Source organism: Delphinapterus leucas, chromosome 7 (genome assembly GCF_059928025.1).
Source record: "Delphinapterus leucas isolate spDelLeu-1000000601 "Yukka" chromosome 7, BTC_Dleu_Yukka2, whole genome shotgun sequence".
NCBI lineage: Eukaryota > Metazoa > Chordata > Mammalia > Artiodactyla > Monodontidae > Delphinapterus > Delphinapterus leucas.
Genome location: NC_143135.1, coordinates 14,245,001 through 14,268,139, shown reverse-complemented (window position 1 = coordinate 14,268,139; position 23,139 = coordinate 14,245,001). Strand labels below are relative to the sequence as shown.

The 23,139-nt window shown below is 39.6% G+C and overlaps 1 protein-coding gene across 20 annotated transcripts in view; it reads right to left on the bottom strand.

Annotated features, from left to right (window-relative positions):
- The window catches only part of PHF21A (PHD finger protein 21A), a 194,409-nt gene that overhangs the window by 19,853 nt on the left and 151,417 nt on the right, over positions 1-23,139 (bottom strand). For all 20 annotated transcript variants that reach the window (XM_089914886.1, XM_089914883.1, XM_089914882.1 and 17 more), the window contains 4 exons: positions 5,012-5,110; positions 2,160-2,211; positions 1,335-1,414; positions 805-865 (listed from right to left, as the gene is read on the bottom strand). In XM_089914886.1, the coding sequence (XP_089771012.1) occupies positions 805-865; positions 1,335-1,414; positions 2,160-2,211; positions 5,012-5,110 (292 nt within the window). The remainder of the gene's footprint in view (positions 1-804; positions 866-1,334; positions 1,415-2,159; positions 2,212-5,011; positions 5,111-23,139) is intronic.

The window sequence follows — 23,139 nt, the reverse complement described above, 5'->3', positions numbered from 1 at the left end:
AGCACGCTACCCCACTCACTCTGCAACCTTTCTAGCCTGGAACTGTAATTCAAGGACACATTATCACGTGGAGAAAAGGACCTTGGGATGTATTACTGACATCAAAGAACCATTTCAGAGCCTTGTTTATAAGCTCAAACTCTGAGCTATTAAGACCTATTTAGACCTGCATGGTGAAGGCAGCTGCTGACCTGAGAGTGAGGTGGAATGCCCGCCCTGGAAGGTCTGAAATTGGGGGATGGAGCTCTTGAGGAATTTCTGCTTTGGGAAGCCTGTTTCGACAGTGATGTTTTCTTCTTTAGTTGCAGGTGCTCTCTTCTCATAGATTCAAAATTCTCAGTGTGGCTACCTCTCTCCTTCCTGCAAAGTCTGCAGCTCACAGAAGCTTAAGAGTTGTGCTCTGTCCTCACTGGCATCAGGACAACTTAGACACTACTAAGAACACCTTGGCAACACCGGTGCTCTGTTGTGCTCAATGATGCTAAAATGCTCCCTTTTACAGGGTGTTCTGTTCATTGGGCTATTCATCGACAGCCTGAGGGGCCTGGGGCAGAAATCCTGCAATAAGCCATTCCCCTCAGCCAGCTTTGCCAGAACCCCAGGAAGGGGAGCTTTTGATTCAGTATACAGAACTCGAATAAGAGAGCTCACTCTCTTTTCCCCCCATTCTCAGAGAACAACAACAAAACTATATTCAAGGGATACAGGAGTTAGGCTCTAGGACAACGGGAGGAGGGAGGGGAAAGAAACACAACACAGAAAGCAAAAGCAACAGCAAGGGAGAGATACAAAAAAGGTACTCACCTCTCTTCCGGGTCCCAGGATGCATTGTACTGTTCAGGTACGTGACTGCACTCTTCTTACGCTTTCGGGATTGAAGAAAGAAAGGTGACTGGTTGAATAGCATGGTTACTACTAATACCGGTACAAGCCAAAGACCAAGCACAGCATGCCCGTCAACATGCCAACTAGTTAGTGCTAGTCACCCAAAGGTCTCAGTGATAACTGGACTTATCATATGTACTTGGCTCTGAAAGAATATTCCAGAGAGGTACGTCTCTGCTTTAGAAGAAAGTTGTGTTCAGATGACAGGATGAGTTAAAATTTTAAGGTAGGTTTGTATCTACTTAAACTTCAGGAAAAAACTAAGGGGGAAACAGCGAATAATAAAGATGAAATAATGTTCTCAGCCAGAGAAAAATCCATCATTTTACAAAGCTGGCCAAGTACAATCAGGGTACTGCTCGTAAGCAGCTTTTCAGATGGGAGGTGCTGAACAAGCCCTAAATAAAACTGGAAACGTGAGGGAATGGCCAAGTGCTGGCCAGGAATACCTCTGGCTCAAAGACCGCGCCACTGTACACTGGATTTGCTGTCGTTCTTCTTTTTCGTTCTTGCCGCTTGCTTTGGATTTCTTGGGAAAGCAAAAGGTCTGGATTAGAAGAAAGGTATGGAGAACCCCCCAAACTTAACTTCATTGTTTACTTATTGGTTTTCCCATGACAAATTAGAAATGAGAGTAAGTCTCTTGGTTTCACTGCAGCCTCAGCAAAGGGAAGCACGCTGCTGGGAGCAAATATGTAGGACCATCCACTCTCACCTCTTGTAAAGCAAGGCCATGCTGTCCTACAGTGTGGCTCTCTGTGACTGAGAGCTTAACAGTAGACAACACTTGTAAAAGTGTCCTGATTTACTTTTAGATCAGTGTAATATAGGTGTGGATGAACTTTATCCACAGACCTAGATTGAGTAATCATAGTTCACCATTCTTGAATTAAATCACTAGAACAGGTATAGCTTTGCAACTATTCTTAAGATTCCAATAATCTAGAGTGACTGAAAAATACAGACAAAGACTTGCCAGAGGGGCATTTGCTACTTTATGCTGCCAAAAGTTTCTCTAAGTGAACGGAGTCACCTTAATGCAGGCAACTAGGGAGCTTGCCCAGGACAGCAGTGTGGATAAATAATGACAGGAAGGGGAGGGGCTGAACATTAGATATAAGGAAGGTAAGTTTACTCCAAGAAAAGAGTCCATACTGGTTGAATCATACTGTGCTTGTGTTCCAATTTTCAATTCTAACAATAAAGCAAACAACATTTTCAAGAACAAAGCCCTGGGCCAGAAGCAAGGTAGCGCCATGAATATCTTCTCTTACCTTCTAGATGGTCATGTGTTACCAACCCTAGAGACACCATGAAGGCAAGTTTCTGTGCCAGAGAAACAAAAGAAGAATATACTTCAGTGTGGGTTCTCGCAAAGTCAGCTGCATATTCCTAGTTAGACTCCTGGGGAAAGCCAGCTGGTGGCTGAAAGGAAGCCGGGTTCAGGTGAACAAGGAGTGGGCACCCTCCACTCTTAGCAGCTATGGAGCCGCTCTGGAAGCTTTCTGATCTTACAGGGATCAAAAGAGAAGGACTGGGGCCTGTATCTTCCACTCTCTCAATGGCAGAAATCAGTATCTTGAATGACCTAAGTTTTCTCCAGAAAAATTCGCAGGGAGGGAAGAGGACTTCACACTGAAGAAACACACAGAGGGTTACAAACAGCCTCCCATACAAGCAGCTCCAAATTCTAAGTACTTCATTTGTCATACCAGGCCAGGGGTTCTTATATTTTTGCTACCACTGATTGGACAATAACTCAAAGCTAAGTGAGTTTGAGGAATGACAGCAGGTGGTTCTGCTTAAGACTATGATTTTTCAATCAACCGTGGACCTACAAATTATAGAGTGCTTTCTGTCTGACCACCACTCTCAGGGCTCCATCAGAAGCCAGACTGATCAGAACACCGTACTCCAAAGCTGGAACGTTAGACGCTTAAAAATGGAGAGAGCAACAGATTGATTACTATTTTGCTCTTTGGTTGCATGTGGTCTGGAAAGTACGCCTTTATTTTCTGCTGTACCACCGCATGCAGCTGCTAAATATGCCAAATAACGTATCATCCATTTCTCTCAGTGATGAATAAGGAACATCATTAGTTGTCAGGAGATATAAGCCTGCAGAATTATTCATACCACAATTTGGTCTTTGAAAATCCTGACATTTTACCCTCAACTTTAAATATCATGGTATTCTGGCCTGAAGTGACAGGTTCAAGCTATTCGAGGTACTGAGTGTTTTATAAAGATAATCTTGAACAAGCCACTTGAGAACACAGACATGTCCTTTACTGGTATCCACAGAGTCCTGAAGAAATGTTTTAATTTTATTTCTTATTTCTGAAACTAGGGTGGGCACCTATCCTCCCGACAGCCAGAGTACTTCAGTAACGAAAAGCGTCTTGGACGTGCTGCCCATTTTCTCCATTGCATACATTTTGTGGCTGCCAGTTAACTACATTCCTAATTTTCACTATTCCTTCAAAACTTAAGATTAGAAGGCTGTCTACCAACTGTTCTCTGTTAATAAAGCAGTGTGTGAACTGACATTCAGATGCACCTTCTTTTAATCAAGTAACAGCATCCTTCTTGGCCACTCACACCCAACTCATCTTTGCCAGTCTAGATCAAGCTCATAAAAGAATTATTAAATGGAAAAAAATCTCTTCTGTAGAACAGATTTTAAGTGATAAATAGAATAAAAAGCTGTCAAGAACTTTTGCCTTATCTATGTACCACACATATGCCAATAACTAATTTATTCCCTTTATGGCAGTGATTCTGTCCAATTAGAAATATGTGTTATTCCACATGATGCTACTTGCTTGCCCACACTGTGCCATTGACATAAGATATCCTTTAGTTTCTTGGTTTTTTTAAATACATTTATTTATTTATTTTTGGCTGCATTGGGTCTTTGTTGCTGCGTGCGGGCTTTCTCTAGTTGCGGCGAGCGGGGGCTACTCTTTACTGCGGTGCACGGGCTTCTCAGTGCGGTGGCTTCTCTTGTTGAGGAGGACGGGCTCTAGGTGAGCGGGCTTCAGTAGTTGTGGCACGTGGGCTCAGCAGTTGTGGCTCGCGGGCTCTAGAGCACAGGCTCAGTAGCCGTGGCACACAGGCTTAGTTGCTCCACGGCATGTGGGATCTTCCTGGACCAGGGCTTGAACCCGTGTCCCCTGCATTGGCAGGAGGATTCTTAACCATTGCGCCACCAGGGAAGTCCTCTTTTAGTTTCTTTTGATAAGGAAATTTTGCTAATTGCTGTTTTCCCCTCTCCAAGCCCAATACTTGTCATTAATTTTGCAGATTATTTTATAAGTTTCTCAGCAATATGCATGACTAGGACTTCTTTTAGGTTCAAGTTTTGGTCTCTTCTTTAAAGACAAATTAAAAATTAATTCATTTCATATCAGAAAGTATTATAATTTGTGCTTGCTTTAAAAAAAACCTGAACTGGCTTAATAAATCACTGCTTCAAAAAAATGACATGAAGCTTTGATGGCTTTATGCCACTATTTGACATGGTTTCATTAAAAAGAATGCACTGAGGATCGAAGGAAATGGACTGCTGGTCTAATAAAATCCAACTATCATATATTCATCATCATATTACCTGTCCACATTTTTCTTTTATAGCTGCTTGTACAAAAGTATCAAACTAAAACATCTCTTGCCTAAGGACATACAAATTCACATTCTATATTTGTACCACAGTTTTGTTTGCTATTTAAGTTTATAATTCTATCCTAAGTTGTAGTACAGATGCTAGTATTTTCATCCCTACTTTTATGCTTCAATGAACTACTTATGAGCTACTGATTCATCTGGGATTTGGGGATCTAATGCAATACAATAGTAATAACAAAAATGCACGTGTAACAATTGTAATCGATAACACAGACCTTAACTGAGTGAACTGGACATCTTTTAAATGTTGGCTGAGACAAACAAAACATAATGATCATTAGGAATGCAGTGGGATACTGCATTTGGCAATAACATTACTGAACAGTGAGAAAGCACAAGACAAGGATATCAAGTGATTCAGAGAGCGAGTGTCCCTCATGATGCACGTGAATAAGTCGCATCACATAGACTGAGCCATGCCTTGGAGGGCTGGGCCTACCTGAGGGTTCTCCTCCCGTTTTGGTTTGGGTGCAGTAGGTGGAGTGATGGTGCGGCTCTCCGTTTGTTTCTCATCTGTTTCTGTGTGGGATTTAATTGTCTAGAAGAAGAAAATTAAATGAAACTTCAGAATTCACTTTTTTATTAAAAGAATAAAAGAAAACATAGTTTGACTGTTGCCAACAAGAAAGAAAAGAACATACTCAAATTGGAAACATATTAATAAAGGAGATAATACGGACTTCATTGTAGAAGGGGGAAAAAGTAAAATGGAAGGCCCCAGTTGAAATGATTAAATTGCATGACTAGAATAGCTATGAATCTATAAATACAACAGTCTATTTCAATGTACTTTAGGAGGCAGGGGTAGTTTCCCAGAAGTAAGTCCATTCTTGTTACATATGGGTCAAGCTCTAGTTCATAGCATGCTTAGGATCTGAATGATGTCCAAAAAAATCTTAGATACACACTTTTCTATTTCAGAACAATTCTAATCACAATCTAAGAGAGGTTGCAGAACTATCCTTACTTGGGATATTTAAAACCTGCCTATATCATCCGTTAGAGGAGAGATGCAGTTGCCAAGGAAAGGCCATCTTGTAAAAGGCTGCCATCCTGATTACGGCCAAGCTCATCTTCCAGATGCGTCCATTCAAACAAAAGAAACACCAGTAGCATTACCATCTTCAGACACAAATGGCAGCTAGCAAACTAGCAGACTGGGTTTGCATTACTATTCTTATCTTGACCCAATGGCTAATTCATTTCATGAAACCCTCTGTAAATACTGAAATGATATTAGAACAGTGGATATAAAACTAAAAACATAAACCTAATTCACATTTTCAAAATTAAAAACCATGCAGAAAAGGATTATAAGAGACTACTACAAACAACTATATGCCAATAAAATGGACAACCATGAAGAAACGGACAAAGTCCTGGAAAGGTACAATTTTCCAAGACTGAACCAGGAAGAATTAGAAAATATAAACAAATCAATCACAAGTAATGAAACTGAAACCATAATTAAAAATCTTCCAACAAACAAAATCCAGGACCAGATGGCTTCACAGGTGATTTCTATGAAACATTAAGAGAAGAGCTAACACCCATCCTTCTCAAACTCTTCCAAAAAACTGCAGAGGGAGAAACACTCCCCAATTCATTCTACGAAGTCACCATCACCCTGATACCAAAACCAGAAAAAGATATCACAAAAAAAGAAAATTACAGACCAATATCACTGATGAACATAGATGCAAAAATCCTGAACACAATATTAGCAAACAGAATCCAACAGCACACTAGAAGGATCATACACCATGATCAAGGGGAATTTATCCCAGGGATGCAAGGATTCTTCAATATACGCAAATCAATCAATGTGATACACCACATTAACAAATTAAGGAATAAAAACCATATGATCATCTCAACAGATGCAGAAAAAAGCTTCTGACAAAATTCAACACCCATTTATGATAAAAAAAAAAACTCTCCAGAAAATGGGCATAGAGGGAAGCTACCTCAACATAATAAAGGCCATATACAACAAACCCACAGCAAGCATCAGACTCAATGGTGAAAAAGTGAATGCATTTCCACTAAGGTCAGGAACAAGACAGGGATGTCTGATCACTCTCATCACTCTTATTCAACATAGTTTTGTAAGTCCTAGCCACAGCAATCAGAGAAGAAAAAGAAATAAAAGGAATACAAATTGGAAAAGAAGAAGTAAAATTGTCACTGTTTGCAGATGACATGATACTATACATAGAGAATCCTAAAGATGCCAAGAACTAATCAATGAATTTGGTAAGGTTGCAGGATACAAAATTAATGCACAGAAATCTCTGGCATTCCTATACACCAACAATGAAAAATCTGAAAGAGAAATTAAGGAAACACTCCCATTTACCACTGCAACAAAAAGAATAAAATACCCAGGAATAAACCTGCCTAAGGAGGTGAAAGACTTGTATTCGCAAAACAATAAAACACTGATGAAAGAAATCAAAGATGACACAAATAGGTGGAGAAATATACCATGTTCTTGGATTGGAAGAATCAATATTGTGAAAATGTCTCTACTACCCAAAGCAATCTACAGATTCAATGCAATCCCTATCAAACTACCAAAGGCATTCTTCACAGAATTAAAACAAAAAATCTTACAATTCATATGGAAACACAAAAGACCCCGAATAGCCAAAGCAATCTTGAGACAGAAAAATGGAGCTGAAGGAATCAGGTGCCCCGACTTCAAACTATACCACAAAGCTACAGTAATCAAGACAGTATGGTACTGGCACAAAAACAGAAATATAGATCAATGGTACAGGATAGAATGCCCAGAGATAAGCCCATGCACATATGGGCACCTAATTTACGACAAAGGAGGCAAGAACGTACAATGGAGAAAAGACAGCCTCTTCAATAAGTGGTGTTGGGAAAACTGGACAACTACACATAAAAGAATGAAATTAGAACACTACCTAACACCATACACAAAAATAAACTCCAAATGGATTAAAGACTTAAATGTAAGACCAGACACTATAAAACTTTTAGAGGAAAACATAGGAAGAACACTCTTTGACATAAACCACAGCGAGATCTTTTTTGACCCACCTCCTAGAGTAACAGAAATAAAAACAAAAATAAACAAATGGGACTTAAAAGCTTTTGCACAGCAAAGGAAACCATAAACAAGACAAAAACACAACCCTCAAAATGGGAGAAAATATTTTCAAATGGAATAACAGACAAAGGATTAATCTCCAAAATATACAAACAGCTCATGGAGCTCAATGTCAAAAAAACAAACAATCCAGTTAAAAAACGGGCAGAAGACCTAAATAGACATTTCACCAAGGAAGACGTACACATGGCAAAGAGGCACATGAAAAGATGCTCAACATCACTAATTATTAGAGGAATGCAAATCAAAACTACAATGAGGTATCATCTCACGCTGTCAGAATGGCCATTATCAAAAAAGCTAGAAACAATAAATGCTGGAAAGGGTGTGGTGAAAAGGGAATCCTCCTACACTGTTGGTAGGAATGAAAATTGATACAACCACTATAGAAAACAGTATGGAGGTTCCTTAAAAACTAAAAATAGAACTACCATATGACCCAGCAATCCCACTACTGGGTAACCATAATTCAAAAAGAAACATTCACCACAATGTTCACTGCAGCACTATTTACAATAGCCAGGACACGGAAGCAACCTAAATGTCCATCAACAGATGAACAGATAAAGAAGATGTGGCACATATATACAATGGAATATTACTCAGCCATAAAAAGAAACAAAATTGACTTATCTATAGTAAGGTGGATGGACCTAGAGTCTGTAATACAGAGTGAAGTAAGTCAGAAAGAGAAAAACAAATACTATATTTAACACATATATATGGAATCTAAAAAAAAAAAGGTACTGATGAACCTAGTTGCAAGGCAGAAATAAAGAGGCAGACATAGAGAATGGACCTGATGACATGGGGTGGGACAGCAAAGCTGGGGTGAAGTGAGAGTAGCATCGACATGTATACACTACTGAATGTAAAACAGTTGGCTGGTGGGAAGCAGCAGCATAGCACAGGGAGATCGGCTTGGTGCTTTGCGATGACCTAGCGGGGGTGGGATAGGGAGGATGGGAGGGAGGCTCAAGAGGGAGGGGATATGGAGACATGTGTATGCATATGGCTGACTCACTTTGTTGTATAACAGAAACTAACACGGTATTGTGAAGCAATTATACTCCAATAAAGAGCTATTAAAAAAAAAACACAATGCAGATGCAAATGGTCTTTTTGTATGGCAACAAGTAATTAAATAAATGAGAGTGAAACTGTCTGATTATTGATGAGTAGGAGCCAAATGAAAGGCTGGTTCTACCAACAGGATATCAAAATTCTCAGAAATCATTATGTTGTGAAATATTTCACTAGATCTGAAAAACTAACATAATCACTTTATTTTTTTCACTTTATTTCTTGGCCATGTCCATATTTTCTTTCTGCTTCTCATATTATTACTTTAGGAAAGTGTTAAGTATCTGTCTTATCAATACTGTGGCAACCACTGTCCTGGGGCATAAATGCTACCTTGTATTTTTTTTTTTCTCATCAGGGTCCTATCTTATTTCCACCTCCAGACTATATAAGCTACTTGAGAGCAGGATTGTTCTACACACTTTTGCACCCCTTTGTGCCCAGCACAGGGCCTCACCGTAGAGCAGGTATGCTGTAAAGAGACGTTGATCTTCTGAGTGGGGAGTATGACCTACCAGAAGAATCACTTGCTTTCCTCTCTCTCTCACACACGCTTTTTTTATTAACCAAAAATGACACATTTCCCCCATAAAACAAACCACCAAACACACCTACAAAGGAACGCAATGGGAAAGTAGTTTATAGTGACATTTTTAAGGTCCTGGGTATCCAGGAAGCTTATTTCATAGCTCCGTGAATTGGAAGAACAGGAGTCTGACAGGGGAGGGAGAAGAGAAGGTCAACTATAAGGGTTTGCTGCTCCATTCCAAGGCGGTGTGATGTCCCTGGGGGTCTCTTGCTTCCATCTCTAGGGCTGAATAAGCAGGCAGTGGTGATGCCTCCAGGGAAGATCAAACCAATTCCTCTTCACTAAAGAATTATCCAGGGTTCAAATTTTCTCTCACGCAGAAGAGTACAATTATCTCAAGGTTGGATAAAGAATACCAAAAGCACCCAAGAAAATAAAGATAAAGCAATTGCTGGTGGCGCATTGGTTAAGAATCCGCCTGCCAATGCAGGGGTCACAGGTTCAAGCCCTGGTCCAGGAAGATCCCACGTGCCGCAGAGCAACTAAGCTTGTGCGCCACAACTACTGAACCTGCGCCCTAGAGCCCGCGATCCACAACTACAGAGTCCGCGTGCCACAACTTCTGAAGCCCGAGTTCCTAGAGCCCGTGCTCCACAACAAGAGAAGCCACCGCAATGAGAAGCCCGTGCACTGCAACAAAGAGTAGCCCACGCTCGCCAAAACTAGAGAAAGCCTGCATGCAGCAACAAAGACCCAACACAGCCAAAAGAGATAAAGCAATCGAAACAATGGGGAGGTGTCTTTCTCTCATGGACTTTCCGCTCCAGGGGAAGCCAGCTGCCATGCTGTGAACAGCACTATGGAGGGGCCTATGAGGTGAGGAACTGAACCTCCTGCCAACAGCCAGGGAGAAGTGAGGACTGCTGACAACCATGTGACTGAGTTTGGAAGTGAATTATCCAGCCCCAGTTGAGCCTTGAAATGACTGCAGTCCTGACCAACTAGTTTGAATGCAAATTTGTGAGGGACCTTGAGCCAGGACCACTGAGCTAAGATGCAACCTGATTCCTGATCTCAAAAACTGTGTGAGATAATAAATTTTTGTTGTTTTAAGCTGCTTAAAACAAACAAAAAACATTAGGGTTTGACATCACAGAAAACAGGGAGTTTTAGAATCAGTCCTTTCACTAAAGCAAGCATTAAGCTGGCAGAAACTGACAGAATCAACTTTTTAAAACTCTGGAATTTAATAAAAAACTAAGAATAACCGGGGGGGGCCACTTACTGAAGAAAGAGGCTGCTAAATTTTATTAAGAAAGCAGTTTTCCTTACCTACCAACAAATCCATCCCTTAGTTCAACAGAGACTGTGGAGATGGTAATCTGTGTTCCTGGTGTGGTTTGCTGAACCTCGTTTTCAACTTGTGGCTGTGTATTCTGACCTGTCCGGTAATCCCCTAAGGACTGGTGCAGGCTGACCCTTGTTTGCCCACCCAAGGCTTGAGTGGCTTTCCAGGTGCCATCTGATGAAAGCATCTAAAGACATATGTTACCTGTAGTTACCTGGTGCAAAGGATGGGAGGTGGAGTATGCAGCAGACAGACCCAAAGGTCTAGGAAGAAGGGGGCTGAGGAGGAAGATCCTTGGAGGAGTAAGGGCTTTGAAGGGCTATCACATGTACTGGGGAACCCCAAGTGCACTGAGCATTCCCAGGGCTAGATGCATACTCAGAAAAGAGCTGAGAGAACCCTAAGCTTGTGCCTCTGGCTGATCTTTGAGCTCTGTCCAAGAAAGAGGTGAAGTCTAAGACACAGTTACAGGTGGCCTGGCTTAGCATTGAAGGAATGCCCCCTGCTCAGAGCCAATCTGCAAAGACCAAGAAAGGGTTTTCTGTTTTTGTTTTAGTTTACTTATTATTACCTTTTTCTTCTTTTTGGCTCCAGTTATTTAAGTAAATCTAATAGAACAGAAATTTCAATAACCACACATGACAAGAAATAGTATTTGCAAAAATAGTTTGGAAAAGGCACTAAACAAACAACTGCAGCTCTCAACAATTAACAGCAGTAAGCCCTGGGGTAGGAGGAGAACTGGGGTAGCAGTCAACTGCCTTAAATATGCTCAAAGAGCTAAAAGAAACCAGGAACAAAGAACTAAAAAAATTCCAGAAGAGGGCTTCCCTGGTGGCGCAGTGGTTGAGAGTCCACCTGCCGATGCAGGGGACACGGGTTCGTGCCCTGGTCTGGGAAGATCCCACATGCCGCGGAGCGGCTGGGCCCGTGAGCCATGGCCGCTGAGCCTGCGCGTCCGGAGCCTGTGCTCCGCAACGGGAGAGGCTACAACAGTGAGAGGCCCGCGTACCGGAAAAAAAAAAAAAATCCAGAAGAACAATGTCTCACCAAAAAGAAAATGTTAATAAAGACATAGAAATTATTTAAAAGAACCAAATAGAAATCTGGAGCTGAAAAATATAATAGCTGAAATGATACATTCATTAAGGGGTTCAGGCAAAAGAAAGAATCAGTGAACCTGAAGATAGGATAACTGAAATTTCCAGTCTAAGGAGCAGACAGAAAAAAGAATGTAGAAAAAGTACAGAGCCTAAGAAACCTGTGAGACATTGTCAAGCATTATAGACTCCCAGGGGGAAAGGACAGACAGAAAGAAGCAGAAATATTTGAAGAAATAACAGCTGTAAACTTCCCAAATTTGATGAAATACATGAACCTACAGGCATACCTCATTTTATTTATTTATCGCACTTCACTTTACTGTACTTTGCAGATACTGCATTTTTTACAAACTGAAAGTACGTGGCAACCCTGTCTCTGTGTCAAGTTTTGGTAATTCTCACAGTATGTCAAACATTTTCATTATTATCATACTTGTTATGGTGATCTGTGATCAGTGACCTCACTGCAACAAGATTATAATGTGATAAAGGCTCAGATGATGGTGAGCATTTTTTAGCAATAAAGTATTTTTAAATTAAGGTATATACATTGTTTTTTTGACATAATGCTATTGCACACTCAGTAGACTACAGTATAAACATAACTTGGATATGCACTGAGAAACCAGAAAATTCATGTGACTACCTTTATCTGCTTTATTGTGGTGGTGTGGAACTGAATCCACAATATCTCCAAGGTATGCCTGTACACATCCAAGAAGCTCAGTGACCTCCAAGTAGGATAAACTCAAAGAGACTCATACTGAAACACAGTATAATCACACTGTCAAAAGCCAAAGAGAGAATCTTGAAAGCAGCAAAAGCAAAATGATGCATCACATGTAAGGGTCCTCAGTAAGATTAACAGTCAATTTCTCATCAGAACCAGAGACCAGAAGGCAGTGGGATGGCACATTTAAAGTGCTGAGGGGGCTTCCCCGCCGGTCCAGTGGTTAAGACTCCACACTTCCACCGCAGGGGGCACAGGTTCCATCCCTGGTCAGGGAACTAAGATCCTGCATGCTGTGCAGCACAGCCAAAATAAATAAATACACAATTAAAGTTTCGACAGAAAAAGGACTATTAACCGAGAACTCCATTTCCTGCAAAAAGCAAAGGGAGTCCACTGCAAGTAGACCTGTCCTAAAAGAACTCCCTTTAGAGTTCTTCAGGTTAAATAAAAAGACCCTAGACAGTAACTTGAAGCCAAACAAGAAAAAAAAACTCCAATAAAGGTAATTACATAGGTTAATATAAAATCCAGTATTACTGTATCTTTGATTTGTAACTTTTCTTTTTGCTTCCTATGTGATTTAAAAGAGAAATGAATGAAAAAATTATAAATATGTATTAGTGGCCACACAATATATAAAGATGCAATGTGAGACCGTAACAACAAAAAAGGGGGCAGGCCAGAGCTGTATAGGAGCAGAGATTTTGTATACTACTGAAGCTAAGCTGGGATCAAATTAAATTACATTGTTAAAAATTTATGAATGTTATCTATAGTCCCCATGGTAACCATTAAGAAAATAACTAAAATATACAGAAAAGGAAATGGGGAGAGCATCAAAAAAGTACATACACTGGTGTAAAAAAAAAAAAAAACACCACACAAAAGATGGCAGTATTGGAGGAACTGGGGTCCAAAAAAGACATAAGGCATGTAGAAAACAAAGAGCAAAATGGCATAAATCCTTGCCTATCAGTAATCACTTTAAATGTAACTGGATTAAACTCACCAATTAAACAACAGAGAGTGGCAGAATGGATTAAGGAAACAAGATCCGGGACTTCCCTGGTGGCGCATTGGTTAAGAATCTGCCTGCCAATGTAGGGGACACGGGTTCGAGCCTTGGCCTGGGAAGATCCCACGTGCTGCGAAGCAACTAAGCCTGTGCACCACAACTAATGAGCCTGCGCTCTAGAGCCTGCGAGCCACAACTACCGAAGCCTGCCCTCCTAGAGCCCATGCTCCGCAACAAGAGAAGCCACCGCAATGAGAAGCCTGCGCACTGCAATGAAGAGTAGCACCCCCTCATCACAACAAGAGAAAAGCCCACACAGAGCAACAAAGATCCAACACAGTGAAAAATAAATAAATGTTAAAAACAAAAAACAAAAAAACACAAGATCCAACAATATGCTATCTACAAGAGATACATTTCAGAGCCAAAGACACAAAAAGGTATCCATCAAAGGATGGAAAAAGATACTGCACACAAATAGTAACCAAAAGAGTACAGAGATGGCTATGCTAATATCAGACAAAATTCACTGTAAGTCAAAAACCATTACAGGAGACAAAAAAGGTCATTATATATTGTTAAAAGAGTCAATTTATCAAAAAGATATGACAATTTCAAATATATATGCACCAAACAACAGAGTCTCAAAATATATGATGCATGTACCGACAGAATTGAGGGGAGAAATACACAGTTCTATAATAATAATTAAAGACTTTAATACCTCACTTTAAATAATGGAAAGGACACGTAGAAAGAAGATCAATAAGGAAACAGAGGACTTAAACAACACTATAAACCAACTAGACCTAAGAGACATAAAGAACAGCCTACTCAACAATAACCGAATACACGTTCTTCTCAAGTACACGTGAAGCATTGCTCAGGATAGACCATATTTTAGGCCACAAAACAAATCCTAATAAATTTTAAAAGACTGAAGTCATATGAAGTATTTTTTCTGCTGACAACAGAAAGAAGCTAGAAGTCAATATAAAGGAATACCAGAAAAATTTTAAGTATGTAGAAATTAAACAACATACTTTTATTTGGCTGCGCCGGGTCTTAGTTGTGGCATGCAGGATCTTTGTTGTGGCATGCGGGATCCTTTTTTCTTTAGTTGCGGCATTTGGGACCTTTAGCTGCAGCATGTGAACCTTTAGTTGCAGCATGTGGGATCTAGTTCCCCAACCAAGGATCGAACCTGGGCCCCCTGCACTGGGAGCGTGGAGTCTTAGCCACTGGACCACCAGGGAAGTCCCTAAAAGACATACTTTTAAACAACCAGTGGAACAAAGAAGAAATCACTAGGGAAATTTTTCTATCTCCCTGAAGAATGAAAATGAAAATAAACATACCAGAACTGATGAGATGCAGTGAAAGCACTGGTCAGAGGGAAATTTAAAGCTGTAATAGTCTGTACATAAAAAATAAGAAAGCATTCAAATCTAAATGCTTATAACCTAAATAACCTAAATTTACAGCTTAAGGAACTAGAAAAGAAGAACTAAACACAGAGCTAGCAGAAGGCAGGAAATAATAAAAATCAGAGCAGAGATAAATGAATTGGAGAATAGAAAAACAACAGAATTAATGAAACCAAAAGTTGATTCTTTGAAAAGATCAACAAAATTGACAAACCTTTAATTAGACAGAATAAGGAAAAAACAGAGAAGACACAAATAATGAAAATCAGAAATAAAAGTGGGGACATTACTACCAATCTTATAGAAATAAAAAGGATTATAAGAGAATACACTGAACAACTGTACACCAACAGGTTGCCAAGGGGGACGGGATTGGGGAAGGGATGGAGTGAGAGGCTGGGGTTAGCAGATGTAAGCTTTTATATATAGAATGGATAAAAACAAGGTCCTACTGTATAGCACAGAGAACTATATTCAATATCCTACGATAAACCATAATGGAAAAGAATATTAAAAAAAATAATGTATATATATATGTATATATATGTATAACTGAATCACTTTGCTGTACAGCAGAAATTAACACAATACTGTAAGTCAACTATACTTCAATTAAAAAAACAATCAGATAACATAGATGAAATGGATAAATTCTTATAAACATACAAATTACCAAACTGACTCAAGAAGAAATAGAAAATGTCAACAGACCTATAACAACTAAAGAGACTGAAACAGTAATCAAAATCCTCTCAAGGGCTTCCCTGGTGGCGCAGTGGTTGAGAGTCCGCCTGCCAATGCAGGGGACATGGGTTCGTGCCCCGATCCGGGAAGATCCCACATGCCACGGAGCAGCTAGGCCTGTGAGCCATGGCCACTGAGCCTGCACATCTGGAGCCTGTGCTCCACAACGGGAGAGGCCACAACAGTGAGAGGCCCACGTACCGCAAAAAAAAAAAAAAAAAAAAAAAAAAAATCCTCTCAAAAAAGAAAAGTCCAGGACCAGACAACTTCTCTGGTGAATTCTACCAAACAGTTAAAGAATTAACACCAATCCTTCTCAAACTTTTCCAAAAAATAGAAGAGCAGAAAACACTTTCTAACTCATTCTATGAGGCCAGCATTATCCTGATATCAAAGCCAGACAAAGACACCACAATAATAGAAAATTACAGACCAATATCTGTCATGAATACCGATGCAAAAGTCCTCAATAAAATACTAGCAAACTGAATCCAACAGCATACTAAAAGGATGATACACAATGACAATGTGGAACTTATCCTAGGAATGGAAGATATTTTTTAAAAAAGCAATGTAATATACCATGTTAATAAATGAAGGCAAAGAAAAACAATATGATCATCTCAGTTAATGCAGAAAAAGCATCTGTGAAAATCCAACACCCATTCATGATACGAACACTCAGAAAACTAGGAACAGAAGGGAACTTCCTCAACTTTATAAAGGGCATATATGTGAAACTACAGCCAGCATCATACTCAATGGTGAAATACTGAAAGCTTTCCCTCTGAGATCAGGAACAAGAGACGTATGCCCACTTTCATCACTGCTATTCAACATTGTAGTGGAAATTCTAGCCAGAGCAATTAGGCAAGAAAAAGAAATATAAGGCATCCAAATTGGAAAGGAACACATAAAACTATCTCTTTTTGCAGAGAACATGATCTTATATATACATAAAATCCTAAAGAATCCACAGAACAACTACTATAGTTAATAAATGAATTCAGGAAAATTGTGAGGTACAAGATCAACACAAAAACCAGCTGTATTTCTAATACATGGTAATTCATGATAGCAATGAACAATCCTAATAGGAAATTAAAAAAACAACTCAATTTACAATATCATCCAAAAGAATAAAATACCTAGGAATAGGGACTTCCCTGGTGGTGCAGTGGTTAAGAATCCACCTGCCAATGCAGAAGACATGGGTTCGAGCCCTGGTCCAGGAAGATCCCACATGCCACAGAGCAACTAAGCCCGTGCGCCACAACTACTGATCCTGTGATCTAGAGCCTGTGAGCCACAACTACTGAGCCCATGTGCCACAACTACTGAAGCCCGCGTGCCTAAAGCCCATGCTCTGCAACAAGAGAAGCCACTGCAATGAGAAGCCGGTGCACCGCAACGAAGAGTAGCCCCCGCTCGCCACAACTAGAGAAAGCCTGCATGCAGCAACAAAGACCCAACACAGCCAAAAATACACAAATAAAAAATAAATTACAAAAACCAAACAAAACAAAAACAAAAAGAAAACAAAACAAAACAAAAAGAAAACCTAGGAGTAAATTTAACCAAGGAGGTGAAAGACTTGTACACTGAAAAGTATAAAACACTGCTGAAGAAACAAAGAAAACCTAAGTAAATGGAAAGACATCATGTTCAAGGACTGGAAGACAGAATATTGCCCAGATGGCAATACTATGCAAAGCAATCTACAGATTCAAAACAATTCCTATCAAAATTCCAACAGCCCCCTACCCCACCCTTTTTTTTGCAGAAAGACTGGAAAAGCCAATTCTCAAGTTCATGTAGAGCTGTAAGGGTCCCTGAATAGCCAAAACAATATTGAAAAAGAAAAAAGTTGGAGGATTCATACTTCCCAATGTCAAAACTTACTACAAAACTATAGCAATTAAGACAGTGTGGCTGGTACTGGCATAAGGACAGACATATAGACCAACAGAATAGGATTGAGAGTCCAGAAATAAACCCATACATCCATGGCCAATAGATTTTCAATAATGATGCAATGATCATTCAAATGGGGACAGAATAGTTTCTTCAACAAATAGTGCTGGGAGAACTGGATATCCACCTGCAAAAGAATAAAGTTGGACCCTTGTTTCACCCTATATACAGAAATTAAGTCAAAATGGATTACTGACCTAAATATAAGAGCTAAAACCATACAACTCTTAGAAGAAAAATTAGGGATACATCTTCATGACCTTAGATGTGACAATGGATTCTCAGTTATGACACCAAAAGCACAAGCAACAAAAGAAAAAATTTAAAAACTTTTGTGCATCAAAGGACATTAGAAAGTGAAAAGACAACCTACATATTGAGAGAAAATGTTTTCAAGTTACATATCTGATAAGGATCCAGTATCCAGATTATATAAAGAACTCTTACAACTCAACAACAAAAACATGAACAACCCAGTTTAAAAACCGGCAAAGTACTCAGAGATTTCTCCAAAGAAAACTTACATATGGCCAACGAGCACGTGAAAAGATGCTCAACAACGTTAATTATTAGGGAAATGCAAATCAAAATCACAATGTGATATCATTTCACACCCACTAGGATGGCTATAATTTTTTAAAAAAGGAAACTAATAAGTGTTGGTAAGGAGGTGAAGAAAATGGAACACTCATACCTTGCTGGTGGGAATGTAAACTGATTCAGTTGCTGTGGAAAACAGTTTGGCAGTTCCTCAGAAAAGTTAAACATAGAATTACCATATGATCCAGCAATTCCACTTGTAGGTATATACCCCAAAGAATGGGAAATAAGTGCTCAAACAAATACTAGTGCATTAATATTCACAGCAACACTATTCCCAATAGGCAAAAGGTGAAAATAATCCAAATCTATCAGTGGGTGAATGGATAAACAAATTGTGGTATATACATACAAATGGAATACTATTTGACTATTAAAAAGGAATGGAGTACTAATACATGTTACAATATGGATAAATCTTAAAACATTATGCTAAGTAAAGAAACCAGATACAAAAGGTCACATACTGTATGAGTCCATCTATATGAAATACCCAGAAGAGGTAAATTTATAGAGACAGAAAGCAGATTGGTGATTGCTAGAGGCAGGGGAGGAGCAAATGAGGAGTAACTACTTAATGAGTACTGAGTTTCATTTTGGGGTAATAAAAATGTTTTGGAACTAGACAGAGGTGGTAGTTGCACAACACTGTGGACCTACTAAATGCCACTGAGTTGTTCACTTTAACATGGTTAAGTTGATGTGATGAGAATTTCACCTCAATTAAAAAAACAATTAGGTTGGGAAACAAACAAACAAAAAAGATTAAGCTAAAAGTATGGTCTCTATCAGAGATTATAAACCACTATCCAGAGGTGAAACTGTCCGGCAGGTGTTATTTTTTGCCTACGTGGTGTTTAAACAGTTACTGATATATATATATACTTTTAAATTTTTTATTTTATTTTTATTTGTTTTTAATCTCAAAAGTATATCTTGAAATCTCTCAAAATATCTGGATTTCTGGCTTTTCTTGAAGAAGTTTTCATATGATAAAAACTGGCTATTGTCAAAAAGTTGCTGCCTCCTTGAGATGGAGTATATTACTTTGCACTTTACCACAGTCTCTTCTACTTTCTATTATCTTCTTGACACCAAGGACAAATTGTCGATTTTGTCATACTTGTCTTACTATTTCAAAGAAATTAAGAGTGGGATATCTCTTGTACTCATGTTCCCATTGGAAGTGAAAAAAGATCTACTTGTTTACTCCCAGTCTGTTTTACTCGTTTATTGATATATTTCCTACTTTGCACCTGTACGAATTTGCAAATCCTGTTCTTTTTTGGTTTTACAAAGATAAAAACCAAAAACTCTGGATAGAACTAAATTAGCCATTTATACCCCTGAATTACAAATTCATCTTTTAAGGCTGGGCTGCATGAATAATGAAAGTTAGGCGCTTGAAAATTTTTTAAATGTACAAATAGTTTCATCAATCAAGGTTAAAAAAATTTGGATTGAGGGCAAAGAGTTACCACCTCAAGTTTCCTTAAAGAGAAGACTGGGATTTGAGGCTAATACATTGGATAATACTCTCAACTTGGAAGTACTCTTTTTTTTAGAGGACACTGTGTAGGTTCCTATACAAAATATAGATGGAAGTAGGGGAATGGGTGGCAATCTGACAAATTTTCCCGTACAACCTAGGATTTTTTTCAGTAGCCTAGCCTTAGGGACATACATAGATGTCTTTGTTGCAGGGAATGGGGTGGGGTGACGTGAATAAGAAATGAACATAATCCCTGAGAACTAAATGCGTCAGACACAGTCTAACAGGCTTTAAGCTCTTTACGTCATTCTGCCATCCACAGGTTGTTTAGCCCCATTTCACAGAGTGCTGGAGAGGACAAAGACATAACAGGAGGCAGTGTGGGGGCCATGATATAAGTCTGTCTGGCCTTACCTGCCTTTCTGCCTAAGTATGTTTCTAGCCTCAAAGCTCTTTAAACTCTACCACTGAGTTTCTCACAGCCACAAGGTAATGTGGCTTCTGATAAGGGATAAGACAGGTTCTCTTATCTAGGGCGGATAAGGAAGTTGGGGATGCCTGATGGGGGGAAGGAGAAGTGAGACCACTGTTGTTACAGCTGACGCTGCCTCTCCCTTTCCTATGCCTACGTGAAACTACACGACCTGCCATGCTTCCTCCCCTGGAGGCAGAGCCACAGTGCCTGCCCCAGACCAAGCTCTGTGAGAGTACAGGCTTTGACCTCCCAACCCTTGTGTTAGCACATGCCGCATGGCAGCTGGCACAGAATCAACATTTTTTATTAAGTGACTGTTATCACCCTAAACAAAAGAGTAGCAAGCAGAAAGGAACCCATCTAGCCTGGCCACAGAGAGAATGTTGGACACAGGTTTTGATAACTCTATGAGTAGGCTGTAAGTGGTACTTCCATGGCTACATAATGCTCATCTATGGGATCTCTTAACAGCTATAAATAAGATACTGGAAATGAAACATGGAGAAAAAAAAAGAGGATAGTAGAACGATCTGAAGAAAGAGAATTCTGAGAATGGAGTCTAAAGAGAATCCTTGCTGACTGAGCTTGACAACCTGTAAGACTGCTGCGTCAGGTGGCCTGCTAAACTAAAACAGCAATGACTACATTCCTCTATTAGATCAACAAGAAGACCATGGAATTCACTGCTAGAAAATAATTTTTTTTGATTTTTAAGAATTCATGGGTACCTTTTTATGATATTTTTATAATTGAAATGAAAAGCTCTATCAATATGTAAGCCTGAGATATGAAAAGATATTCAAGATTTAATAAGAAAAAAAAAGCAAGTTACAAAGTAATATACAGTTTGATTTTGTCTTTTCCTTTAAAAAGAAAATATGTGGAGGAATATAATCTAAACTGCTAATAGCAAACTTTGGAGGGTAAAATTATGGGAGAAATTTACTCTCTTCAATGATTATGAGGGGATACATTTCTACAATATATATTTCTGTAACGTTTGAGCTTTCCTTTACGGTGAACAGGTATCATCTTTGTAATCAGAAAAAATAAGAAATGTAAAAATGAAATGAAACTGAAGATTCTTGTCTCCTAAAAATATCTTTATCAAAAAAGAGGTCAAAGAGAAATAACATTTAATAATTTAAAATAACGTTTCGAGGGACTTCCCTGGTGGCGCAGCGGTTAAGAATCTGCCTGCTGGGCTTCCCTGATGGCGCAGTGGTTGAGAATCCACCTGCCAATGCAGGGGACACAGGTTCGAGCCCTGGTCTGGGAAGATCCCACATGCCGCAGAGCAACTAGGCCCGTGAGCCACAACTACTGAGCCTGCGCGTCTGGAGCTTGTGCTCCGAAACAAGAGAGCCCGCGACAGTGAGAGGCCCACACACCGCGATGAAGAGTGGCCCCCGCTTGCCGCAACTAGAGAAAGCCCTCGCACAGAAACAAAGACCCAACACAGCCAAAAATAAATAAATTAATTAATTAATTAAAAAAAAAAAGAAGAATCTGCCTGCCAATGCATGGGACACGGGTTCGAGCCCTGGTCCGCGAAGATCCCACATGCCGCGGAGCAACTAAGCCCGTGCACCACAACTACTGAGCCTGCGCTCTAGAGCCCGCAAGCCATAGCTACTGAGCCCGCGTGCCACAACTACTGAAGCTTGCGCACCCAGAGCCCATGCTCCACAACAATAGAAGCCACCACAACGAGAAGCCTGCACACCACAGCGAAGAGTAGCTTCTGCTCACCACAACTAGAGAAAGCCCACGAGCTGCAACGAAGACCCGACGCAGCCAAAACTAACTAACTAACTGAATAAATTTAAATAAATAAATAAATAAAATAATGTTTCGAAACCACATTCTTTACAACTCGAATGCTCCGCAGAGGTCGTCCTTTGAGAGCCAGCACGGGACATGATGGCAGCTGGTCTACGAACACGCCCCCACCCAAGCTCCTAAGCTTGGGCATCTTACTTTCATTATTTTAATATTGAAGTTCTGCTGATAATAAATTTGAAAACTCCTGATCTAAAATACATGTAAGTAATTTATCTCTAAATGTTCCTCAAAGCATTTTTTGGGGTCTGAGTAGCCTCCCCAGGAATAGAGATGTGTTCTTGCTGGTATTTCTTGACATGAGATTTTGGTACCCAGGTTCTTAGTGCCAGATCGGCTGCATTTAAGAGCGGCCTGGGCAGAAAGCTGGTATTCCATGCATAAGGCTCCTCTGTTCAAGGTGGCCAAGGCAGCAGGAAGCCTTCTCATTCCCCACCATCTGCCCAGCCTCTCTGAATCATGGTTAGCCATCCAGAAGCAGAAGATTCAGGATCACCAGAGACTATTTTCAGATGAATGAGAACTCAAGCCTGAGCAATAAGAAATAGGGCAATGACTTTTTAAATCAACTTTCTTGAAAGAGCTTTTCTTTCCACAATTCTTGTTTCTTGTCACTGGTCTTTCTTTAAATAGAATATGGTGACTGCCTATAAATCCATTTTTCTTGGTTTTAGAAATCTTTCTGTCATAGAACCCTTATGTATCTTTGGAGGTTACCTGTATTTCTACAGACTTGTGTTTTTAGGAGAAAATCTGATTTTAGAAATATAAATGAAAGCCTTCAATATCTGAGCTAAAATGTCTGTATCCTCTAGAGTTAAAAGAATGAATTTTAGAAATCTTTATTTTTTCATTGGCTCCTCATGGTCTGTAATAACCAGGGAAAATCTTTGAAATGAAATCCTTTTCCTTGCTTTGTTTATTCTTCCTAACTTTCATAGTGATATCCTCATCTGGATTCTTACTGGGCCGAAATGAATATAGCATTTTCTGTTTACTACCTTATCTGTGCTTCCTGACGGAGGGCAGCAGAACCCATCTGTGAATTTCTGCTTCAGGA